The 12,488-nt window shown below is 41.5% G+C and overlaps 1 protein-coding gene across 1 annotated transcript in view; it reads left to right on the top strand.

Annotated features, from left to right (window-relative positions):
* Positions 1–12,488, top strand: part of VEPH1 (ventricular zone expressed PH domain containing 1) — a 409,378-nt gene that overhangs the window by 47,564 nt on the left and 349,326 nt on the right. The window contains exons 3-4 of the mRNA XM_075864020.1: positions 5,720–5,935; positions 12,029–12,203. Of these exons, the coding sequence (XP_075720135.1) occupies positions 5,720–5,935; positions 12,029–12,203 (391 nt within the window). The remainder of the gene's footprint in view (positions 1–5,719; positions 5,936–12,028; positions 12,204–12,488) is intronic.

Below are 12,488 nucleotides of genomic sequence, written 5' to 3'. Positions count from 1 at the left end.
TGTAACTGCTATTCGCTACTATGCATACCTCCCAACTTTCAAGTATCACAAAGAGGGACAACCGATGCGTCACGCGTAGCGCAGATTTTTTATTTTAAGGCACGCTTCTAATCCCACCCAATCCCCGCCCATACACACCCGGATCAAACCACACAGTATCATGATCCCATAGTGCCCAATAGCTGCCCCCATGCATGATAATGCCCCCATAGCTGCCCCATACAGTATAATGCCCCCATATAGTATTATGCCCGCACAGATGCCCCCATACAGTTTAATGCCCTCATACAGCATAATGCCCTCATAGCTGCCCCTACAGCTTAATGCCCCCATATAGCATAATGCCCTCATAGCTGCCCCCATACAGTATAATGCCCCCCTAGCTGCCATTATACAGTATAATACCCCCAAAGCTGCCCCTTATGCCAGTGCCCACATATAAAGTGCCATTGTCCTTGTAGATAGTGCCACAGTGCCCATGTAGATAGTGCCCCTATATAGTGCCACAGTGCCCATGTTGATAGTATCACACCCCCCTTGAAGATAGCGCTAACCCCCTGTAGATAGCGCCATTGGAACTCCCTCTAGGAGCGGAATCCCCAGCCAGAGCATAGGCTCCTAAAGGGAAGCCCTGGTGTCACTGTCCATATATGGACAGTGACATCAGTGGCTACTCTTTGAGCACAATCCCCGTTGCCGACTCTGGCCGGGGATTCCACTCCAGGATGAGCCCCTGACGTCAATATCCATATATGGACAGTGACCTCGGGTTTTCTCTAGGAGCAGAATACCGGACAGATCATTGGCAATGGGGATTCAGCTCAATCAGTAGCTACTGACGTCAAGGGCTTCCCCAAACACAGAGCATAAAGTAGCGCTGTGCCCGGGGAGTCCTTGGCGAGCGGAGGAGCTCCCTCTGCTCCTCTGCTCTGAACTAGTCCTGAAGCAGGGAGGCTGCACAGCAGTATCTGCAATCATGCAAACATACACATGTCAACCCAATCTAAGTGCAGGGGGCATGTGACTGCAATAGGGAATTTTGTTCCATTGCTATAGGCCATTTGACTGGCACTGTTAAGTGGGCATGTGGCAGGTTTTTATAGGGAGGGGGGATGTTCCTGGCACTGTATCTGGGCTTTGTTACAAACTTTGTTTATGCCTCTGTGTGTTTGTATGTTCATGCGTGTGTCCGTGTGTATATTCATGAACCCCTCTTTGAAAACCATTATGCGTATGTCCCTGAAACCCCATAAATTAATCTGATTATCAAAACAAGATATTGTATGGTTGTTCCACCATTAAATATCATATTTATCGTGTAGATCCTAAAAGGTAAACAATGTTTGCCATTTACATGCTGTTAAAAAAAGTATCTAGTGAAGAGCTATGACATTTAATAGCATAGTATGGTGCCACTTGGTGTTCAAAGTATATAAACCTGTGCACATGAACCTACTCAGCTAAATGCTGGTGGACGCACATGCTCAGTCACTCTCACCACAGCCAATTCTCTGCTTAATGATTTATTTTCACTACAGAGCAACCACTAGAAATAGCTTTCTTCCCTGCTTGTCAGGAAAGGAGCAGAGCCTCTGCAGTAGCATGGCAGTATAGCTAAGGAGACTCCTTCTTAGCTTCTTAGGACTGTAAAGCTCTGCATTCTGACAGCTGATATGAACACTGAACCTCAGTCTTTGTTTTATTTTATTATATTTTCACTGCTGTATAAGGGAGTGCATACTGTAGATGTCACACAGTATATACCTTTGCTACTCTGGATCCCATGCTACCTTTCTGCAGACAATGTAAGAAGGGACTCTGTTGTGTGCTGCCAGGGGGGAAGTTGACTGATTCTTTTCAAAGTCCCTCCCCCGGCAACACAGATTAACAGCAGCACTAAAGGTGACACGGGGAAGCAAAAAAATAAAAAGATATGCCTACAAATAGCTTTTGATTCCCTTTCATGGGATTACCTTTTTTTATGTCCCAACTCAAATGGGATTTGGGACGCATTTTTTCAAGCTACTGAAAGTTCTTTACGCCAAACCTGAAGCCAAAATACACTCAAGGGGATTTTTGTCTGACTCCATCCCTATTAGAAGGGGAACAAGACAAGGGTGGCCACTGTCACCTACTCTATTTGACTGGCTATACAGCCTCTGACAAACCTAATCCGAAATGATCACAATATTAAAGGAGTGTCGATTGGTTCGGTTGAGCATAAATGTGCCTTGTTCTCTGATGATATTTTAATGTTTATCACATCCTTACTTACTACAGTGCCAAATTTATTTAATTCCCTAGACATTTTGTCAGGTCTGTGATTTCCAGTTGGCATCTCAGACATTAGCGTATCTGGGAATCAAGATTACTTCCTCAGTGGACACTCTATACAAGCCAAATTTTCCTCCCATATTTAAAAAGTTGGAAATGGACCTTCTGGCTTGGTCACACTATTATTTCTCCTGGTTTTGGTGGAATCGACCCTGTCAAGATGACATTGCTACCCAGACTAGACTTATCCTTACTAGATCTGAAACGCTTTCAATGCATTCTCCTGAAGTTCATATGGGGAGATATAGGTCCCCGTATTGCAAGAACCACAATATACACTCCAAAAAATGTTGGCAGTTTAGGAATACCTAATTTGATTAGTCACTATAATGCGGCTCGCTTAGCCCAGACAACTGATATTTTCTCCAGGACCTATCGTCCCCAATGGGTACAACTGGAAGCATATGTATGCTACCCGATTCCTATCAAAACTATTTTCTGGCTTCACCCCAAACATTGACCTCCTATCCTGGCTCCAATTTTGTCACAAACGTTAGGTTTGTGGGATGCACTGGTTAAAAGGTTCCGACTCAAATTTCCCCAAGTGCTACTTGCTACTTTATGTTGCAATCCTGATTTCCCCCCTGGCCTACAAAGCACTGCCTTTCAATGAGGGATTCTATCGCATCAAAAACTTCTTTATTGGAGGAGAATTTAGAACCTTGGACTTTTTCTGAGAGTCCCATTACCTGCCGATCTCCGAACTATTTCGCTATAAATAGACCCATCATTTTTTGACTTCTTGAGAAAACTGATTATGATGACATTTCCACTCTCACAGTCTTTGAACGCCTATGTTGGCTTCCTTCCTCTACTGGAAAAACCTTTGTAATATACTCGGAACTGGTTTCCCCACCAGGTAAATTGTCCTACATGACAAAGTGGGAATCAGAGGTTGGCAGGGAGTTGAATCTCAGACTATGCCAAGACATGCCATCCTTAACTTCAATATTACCCATCAACACTTCATTAGTGGAAGCTGGTTATAAAGTACTCATGAGATGGTATATGGTCCCTCTAGACTTTCTTTCATGTACCCAACAGTTGACCCTGAATGTTTTAGAAAATGTGGTAATAAAAGTACTATGTTTCATATTTGGTGGGAATGTCCCATTGTGCAAAGATTTTGGACAGAGGTATACGATCTTATTTCCTCCCTCACTACTATATTGCTCTCTGCGGATCCAGTTGAAGCTCTGTTAAATGGCTCTCTACACCATATGTCTAAATACTAATGCAAACTCATTTAGTATATTTTTCTAGCTTCAAAGATCGTTATTGCCAGATCATGGGGCACAATGACTTTGTCCATCGATATGGTCAAAACGAAAAAAATTTCATGGATCATGATTAATGATAACTTGTCCAGTATTGTCTCGGATATCTAACCCAAATTTGAAGAAATTTTGGCTCCATTAAAGACACAATAAGCTTTGTAACAATGGATGTATGTGGTGAGCGAGGAAATAAGAAACCATAAAATATGGGAGATCACACTTCCATTGCTAATGTATTTCCCCCCCCCTCCCTTTTTTAATCTTGTCTGTCTCTTTTCCCACTCCTTGAGACTTTGGTTTTGATAAGTATCAAAGTTTGTTAGCCTTCTTACAGTACTTTATATTGACTCAGCTTGTTTACTGAAAGACTGAAATTCCATATTTTTGCATTTTGAAGACAATATTTATTGTATACACTGACCTCTTGTTGAATCTTGTTGGTTAAACCTGTGCAAATATTTTGTACAATATTTTGGAAAACAAAAATACTAATAATTTAAAGTAATAACTGAATAGATTTAACCCCTTAACGTCCGGTGTATAGTGTTTTTACGTTGGCCGTTCAGGATAGTTCTTCTGAAGCGCCGCCTTTTCACGTCGGCACTTCAGAAGTACTTTCCCCACATCGTGCAGGGTGCTGCTGAAGCCCGGGCTGTTAGTAACAGCCTCAGGCTTCAAGGCAATGATCGGAGACCACTAGCAGTGTTCTCCGATCATATTTAACCCCTCAGATGCGGCGCTCAATAGCAAGCGCCGCATCTGAGTGATTTTAGAGGGAGGGGGCTCCCTCTCTCATCCCACTGGCATCCCCGCGTGCATCGCGGGGGTGCCGATGGGTTCTATGGCAGCCTGGGGGCCTAACAAAGGCCCCCAGGTCTGCCTTTAGTAATTGCCTGTTAGACAATGTGAGAGGCATGACCTAACAGGTGCCTGTCAGTTTTACACTGACCGGCAATAATAGACTTAAATACCGAAGTATTGCAGTATATTATAATAGGGATCAAAGGATCGTACAGTAAAGTCCCCTAGTGGGACTAAAAAAAAAGAAAAAAATTTTAAATAACGTTTGAATAAATAAATGTCCCAAGAAAAAAAAATAAAACCCCCACTTTTTCCCCTTACAAAATACTTTATTATGAAAAAAAGTAAAAAGTTTACTCATATTTGGTATCGCCGCGTCCGTAACGAACCCAACTATAAAACGATTACATTATTTAACCCGCACAGTGAACACCGTAAAAAATCTAATAAAAAACAACGCCAGAATTGATGTTTTCTGTTCATCCTGCCTTCAAAATAATTTGATAGAAAGTGATCAAACCGTCGCATCTACTCCAAAATGGTACCGCAAAAAAAAAAAAGCCCTCATACAGCTGCATCGATCAAAAAACAAAAAAGTTATGGCTCATAAAATATGGCGACACAAAAGCAAATAATTTTGAAAAAAATGTGTTTGTATCGTAGGAAAACAAAAAAATTTATATAAATTTGGTATCGCCGCAATCGTAACGACCCGCTGAATAAAGTTATTATGTTATTTAAACCACGCGGTAAACGGCGTAAAATTAAGACGCAAAAAAATGGCGAAATTTCAGTTTTTTTCCCAGTACCTCACTAAAAAAGTTATTAAAAAGTTAATCAATAAATTATATGTACCCCAAAATGGTGCTATTATAAAATCCAACTAGTCCCGCAAAAAAAAAAGTCCTTATACAGCTATGTGGATGCAAAAATAAAAAAGTTATAGCTCTTTGAATGCGACGATGGAAAAACTTAAAAATTTGCTCAGTCATTAAGGTCTAAAATACCTTCGGTATTAAGGGGTTAAATATAAAAATATATGAGAGGTATTTTATATACATTAAAAGACTACAAATTACTTTAAAACAGCTATTGACAGAATTTCCGGACTTTTGATATGAAAATTATTCATGGGATTTAAATTATGTCAAAGTATTATTGCTTCCTATTGGAGTAGTTCTCACAATATCACCTTTGGTCCAGAGAATGTTGTCCTCCCGTTTTCATACAAAAAAAAATGTCCCTTTTTTACCTGTTGAGCTTACCTGTTTTAATACAGATTCATACATGTTTCATAAAAATAACAGGATTATCAAAGTAATGACAACGATCAAGCAGTTGTAGAGATTTGTATCACACGCATCACAACAGCGATTAGAGAGACAGATTCTATTGAGAAGCATGGAAAAGCTCTGGTGTCACTATGGGAATCGTGTCTTGAGCATAATCTAAAACCAGCAATAAAAGACGAAGATACTCCTCATGCAAAGATTGCATCTGACATAATGAGCTGTATACTACAAGTGAGTATGGTTAACTTTTCTATGATATTTTCACGTTTTCTTTATTATTGTTGTTGTTTAGTCCAGACAGAAAATCCCAAATCCCAATTTTTTTTCAAATGCAAAACTATTTCTTTCTCTTGAACATACACTATTTTATCAATGTATTTACAACAGTTATCTGGCACAAATACGATGAAAGCCCTTGCGACAATTTATCTGACACATATACTTGAAGGAGTTGTAGCAGTTTTGCCAGTATGAGTGGGCAGAAATCACAGGGTCTAGCTGTGCTAAGCTAATTGAGACATACCCCAAGAGACTTGCATCTGTAATTGCAGTAAAAGGTGGCTCTACAAAGTATTTACATTCAAGGGGTGTACATTAAAGTTCTCTGGTTTTTGTCCTAATTATTGTTTGTGTCAAAGTAAATAACATTTATGGTAGGCATGTTGTATAAATCAAATGGTACAAACCCCCCACCCTTGCTATAAAAAGGGGGTGAATACTTTTGGAAGGCACTGTATCAAGCGGCGTAACAGTGGGGTCCTATGGGTCCCAAAGCATATTTTGCACCTGGGACCCCCCCCCCCCCTGTTTGTTGCTTGGATGGCTTGGCTTCAGTGGCACTGCGAGTCTCAAAGACAACATAGCTGTTAGACAATTTTCTATGTATGATAATATTCCTCTAAGGGCCTGCTCACATCAAGTTTTTTCCTTCCGTTGGAGGAATATGTCGAGAGGAGTCTCGACTATAACCTCCGACAATAGACACTGATGTATCCCACTGTATAGGCATCCAGTGGGATACTTCACTAGAACTTCCCGGTCACAGCACTACTTTGAGCACTGAGCCTGAGTAAGCCCCTTATGTCACTGTCCATATATGGGGGCTTTCAACTATGGAGTCTCCGGCCAGAGCATCACAAGCTCCTGTCTTGGGAATACCCCTGACTTCAGTGTCCATATATAGAAAGTATAACAAAAAGACCCTAGTGGTTGGCGGGTAAAAAACTTTGAATATATAGAAAAATTTCCAGAGGCAATAGAAACCCGTTTTTTTCCCAACTACTTGCTACCTAGTAGAATAGTTGAATTGTAAAAAATACCTTTATTTAAATAAAGTAGGGACAAACAACATAGAATTCAAAACTACAATATGTGCCGACCAGTAATAGTAACAAAGTTCCTATGCCATACAAGAGATAAGAATAACCCAATCCAAATCTTAAAGAGACTCTGTCACCACATTATAAGTGCCCTATCTCCTACATAAGGAGATCGGCGCTATAATGTAGGTGACAGTAATGCTTTTTATTTAAAAAAACAATCTATTTTGACCACTTTATGAGCGTTTTTAGATTTATGCTAATGAGTTGCTTAATGCCCAAGTGGGCGTATTTTTACTTTAGACCAAGTGGGCGTTGTACAGGGGAGTGTATGACGCTGACCAAACAGCGTCATTCACTCCTCTCCATTCATTTACTCAGCGCATAGGGAACCTGTTAGATCCTTATGTGCTGTCTTATACTAACACATTCACAATACTGAAGTGTTTAGACCGTGAATAGACATTCCACGGGATGTCTGTTCACAATCTCTGCACTTCGTTACTCTGTCTGTGGTAGTTACAGCAGAGGATGCGGTAAATGACAGGTTACAACGAGATCACGCTTCCTCTGCTGTAACTACCATAGAAACAATAACGAAGTGCAGAGATTGTGAATAGACATCCCGTGGAATGTCTATTCACTGTCTAAACACTTGAGTATTGTTAATGTGTTAGTATAAGACAGCGCATAGTGATCTAACAGAATCCCTATGCGCTGTGTAAATGATAGGAGAGGAGTGCATGATGCTGATTGGTCAGCGTCACACGCCCACTTGGTCTAAAGTAAAAAAATAGGCCCACTTGGGCATTAAGTAACTCATTAGCATAAATCTAAAAACACTAATAAAGTGGTAAAAATAGATCATTTTTTTAAAAATAAAAATCACTGCTGTCACCTACATTATAGCGCCCATCTCCTTATGTAGGCGATAGGGCACTTATAATGTGGTGACAGAGCCTCTTTAAGCACTGAGTAAAAGTGCTAGCTTTAGTCAATAGTATAGATAAGCTATCACTAAGTAAAGGTACTAACTATGGTAAATAGTAAAGGTCAGCTGTTAACATTGCTCTAAAATAGGATTAATATAGCCCCCTGACATGTTTCGCTGCAGATGCAGTGTCCTCAGGGGTTTTGGGGCATATAATGGCACGCTCCAAACAAAACAGCCTCTTTATCCTCTACCACCTAGATTGAACCAGGTGTGTAGTTACGTGTAACCAATCTCGTATATCCCTTTGCCAAGAAACCTCCTTCCCTTATGATAGACTTGGCATATGGCCAATAGAGGGCTAGTATGGAACAGCCCATGACATGCAAACACCCACATCTGCACACTAATGCCGGAGATACAATCCAAGACTAAGTTACAAAAAAGTGCTACTGGGCATGTCAAAAGACTTAGAAAAAAATTGTCAAACAGATAGTACGAGAATATGTATACAGTCTGAAGCTAAGTGAAAGATAGATGCTACTGCGCATGTTTGAGGACATAGAAAAAATCAGATGAATAACAGTAAGGCCATAGATACATTCCGAGACTAAGTTGAAAATAAGCGCTACTGCGCATGTCAAAGGACTTAGAAAAAATCGGAAAAATATTGTTTGGAGCGTACCATTATTTGCCCCAACACCCCTGAGGACGCTGCAAAACGTCGGGGGCTATATTAATCCTATTTTAGAGCAATGTTAACATCTGACCTTTACTATTGATTATAATTAGTACCTATACTTAATGATAGCAGATCTATACTATTGAATACAGCTAGCACTTTTACTCAGTGCTTATGATTTGCATTGGGCTATTCTTATCTCTTGTATGTTGTTTGTCCCTACTTGAGTTAAATAAAGGTAATTCTTACAATTTAAAAATTCTACTAGGTAGCAAGTAGCTGGGGAAAAAAATGGTTTCTATTGCCTCTGGCAATTTTTCTATATATTCATATATAGAAAGTGACGTCAGGGGCTTTGAGATGCCGGAATAACTGGCCAGAGCATTGGCAACGCTCTGGCCGGGCATTTCGCTCCTGGAGGAGCCCTGATGTACCTCTCCTCTGACTGAGGATTCAGCTTCTAGAGGAAGCCCCTGATGTCACTGTCCATATATGGACAGTGACGTTGGGGGCTTTGAGATACCGGAATACACAGCCAGAGCATCGGCAACACTCTGGTCGGGAATTCTGCTCCTAGAGAGTGCTGCTGACAGCACTGTACATATATGGACAGTGATGTCAGGAGCTTTAAACTACGGAGTCCACGGGCAGTGCACCAGAAGCGCTCTGGCCAGGGAATCTGGGACTGGAGGAGCCCCTGACGTCACTGTCTGTACATGGACAGTGACGTCAGGGATTTCTTCAGGGCCAAAATTCCCGGGCCAAGCACCACCTGATGCTTTTCCCGGGGATTCCAGCCCTGGGAAAGTTCCCCAAGTTATATGTTTACTGTAAACCTGTGATTGATGCCATACAGTGGCATCCATCACACATAGGCTCCCATGTAAGTAGGGAGATTTCCCATTGTGCATGCTAAACGTGGTGCCAAAAAGTGATGTGAACAGACCCTAAGTTATACAGTCATAAAGTTAACACAGAATACCACTATCTAAGGAACAAATATCACCATACTGTTACTGAACAAAACCTACCATACTACAAACAATATTTCCACACCATGACCACATATTACTATGTAGTGACTGAATAATGCCACCATAATGTTACTGAATACTACCGCCAAAATATTACTGAATAAAAACCACTTTATGAAGACCAATATTACAACCATACAGTGACCATATAGAGCACCAGTTCTACACAGGCACTGTGCTAATCATTTAAGTTAATATAGTACAGTTACATCCAGTGACTCAGAGGTGACCTCTTCTCAGATTGGAGTTGTTCACTTTCCCTTTTCTTCTTCATCCGGTCCAGACTGCCATGACAACTTCTTCCAGCCACAGCTTGTCTCTACAGAATGTACAACACAGACATCCTTGGCTTCTTTATTTTCTAGCATCCTCCCTACCTATTCCCAAATAAGAGTAGTGCTTCCTTTAGGCCCTGCACTGTAATAGTGCTTGTATTAATGCCCCCCAAACATTAATGGAGCCCTCTTTGAGCTTTAAACTATAATAAGGCCCCCCTTTGTGCCCCCATATAGTAGTTAGGTGCCCCATGTAGTAGTTAGGTGTTCCATGTAGTAGTTAGGTGCCCCCATATAGTAGGTAGTGGCCCCATATAGTAGTTAGGTGCCCCCATATAATAGATAGGTGCCCACCATATAGTAGTTAAACCCCCTCCATTACAATTGTCCCCTTTAATGTCAACAAAAATTTTAAAAAATTGAAATTCCCCTAACCCTTCTCCCTCAATGAGCTGCTGCATCTTCGGCCTGCCGCATGGGCTGACATCCTTAGCACGCTCTGTAACCTCTAGTAGGCCACAGGCCTAAAACTGCCTGTGGCTTACTAGAGCTAGTGGCGGGGCAGGGAGTCAATGTCACTCTTCCCTGCCACAGTTAACTGAGAGTCGCTCGCACGGTGTTCCGGGGCTGGCGGGCCGCCTTCCCTGTCCAGGCCCGGTTGTGGTCACACCCCTGCAACTGCGGCTGTTATGCCCCTGACTGTATCTCACACAGCTTTGCTGTCTGTAAGATATCGATCTGTATATGGCCCCCATTAACCCCTTAGGGACATACAATGCACTAGTACATCGGATATACGCCATCACAGTATGACACGGGCTCAGCAGCTGAGCCTGCACCATACGCAGCAGGTGCCGGCTGTTTCAAACCACATGACTGGGAAAATAATGTTTAATTCTTCCGCTGCCGCAATCGCAAGCGCCACTAAGGTGGGAACTTGATCTGCAAGTGCTCCTGCAATGCCCGCTGCCAGTCTTGCCCCTCTGCTTTGAGTGATGGCTCTATCGGTTTCCTGATTAGCCGCTAAAGCTGTTACTCAGAGCAGAGAGTGGTACTCGTGACTGCTGCACCGGGGGAATCAAATATCGGTTTCTCGGTCATGCAACTTGGATGACCAAGAGAAAGTTCAAGTTTACAATGCCCTCCCCTATATCACTCTGTCAGTGTTTTTTAGGCCTCAGAACTGGTCACAGAATTCCTAAAAATAGTAGAGTACAGATAAAGTATTACAGTTTATTGCATGAGCAATCTAATCACGCTTTAATTGCCTAGGTGGACTACAAAAAATGTAATTTTTTTAATAGAATATAATTTTTTTTAAATGGAACCATAAAACTTTTTATAAAATCTTTTATAAAAAATTATATCCTGTGGCTATGCCACAAATATATACGAGATGAGACTACCTCTTTAAAGGTGACTTCATTGCCATTTCACATCAGGCCAGAATAGGCGTTAATGACCAGATAAATTTTTTAGTTTTTGCTTCTCTGCCTTTTAGCAGCCATAACGCTTTTATTTTTTCATTGACATGACTATATAAGGCCTTGTTTTATGCGGGAGAAATTGTATTTTGTTTTTGTGTGGTTTGGGAGTAGAAAAAATTCACTGTGTAGGTTATATCATTTATTTTTACGGCTTGAATAGTGTGCCCTAACAGCAGGCAAACTGAACAGACAGCCCTGGGCTCCTTTCTGGTTCCCAGGGCTGACTGCAGAGGGACTCTCCAGTCTTTGATTGCGTCACCGGGTTTCCAGTGATGCGATCGAAGAGGGGAGTTCCCTTTAATCATGCCGCAGTCAGAGGGTTAAACAGCGGGAGTCGCAATGTTTTCCAATCCAAGCTGTGTTTAGCAGGCTTCTCTAAGTTTAGGATCTGTAAGTTACAGCTCTTGCTTAGACGATGAGCGCTCACAGGAGCACTCATCAGCCTCTTCTACCGCAACGCCAAAGGACATCACTGTAGATGAATTACATGCACCGCCTGCCGTCAAAACGATGGGCAGTCGTTAAGGAGTTAACAGAACTTTATTGCCCTATATGATATTATATACTTTTTCAACTGCTTACAATTTACATTTCAGAACTACAACAGACCCTCAGTTATGTCGCTCGCTGTCCCTGTCGCTATGAGATTCCTCCAGAGAGGGAACAAAGAACTTTGTAGAAATATGTCAAGTTACATTTCTCTTGTAGCTATCGCCAAAGCAGATCTACTGGTGGATCACACGGAGACAATCATAAAGAGCATCCTTCAAGGTATTTGTTTTAAATGTCACCTATTTACTACTGTTAATGTCAAGGGAATTATGCATACATCAATATGTAGTCATTGCTTATTCTTCCCCAAGTTCTCTGTCCATATCAACCACAAAAACATTCATTCAAAACTACACCTCTCAAATAATAAAAAAAAAGTCTTTATTAACCCCTTCGCGCCATTTCACGTACAGTTACGTGATGGGAGATGGTCTTTTCACACATCTCCACGTAACTGTACGTGAAGGAGATGGAGCTGGCTCAGAAGCTGAGCCAGCGACATCA

This window comes from Rhinoderma darwinii, chromosome 4 (genome assembly GCF_050947455.1).
Source record: "Rhinoderma darwinii isolate aRhiDar2 chromosome 4, aRhiDar2.hap1, whole genome shotgun sequence".
Classification (NCBI taxonomy): Eukaryota; Metazoa; Chordata; class Amphibia; order Anura; family Rhinodermatidae; genus Rhinoderma; species Rhinoderma darwinii.
This window is presented reverse-complemented; position numbering and strand designations above follow the sequence as displayed.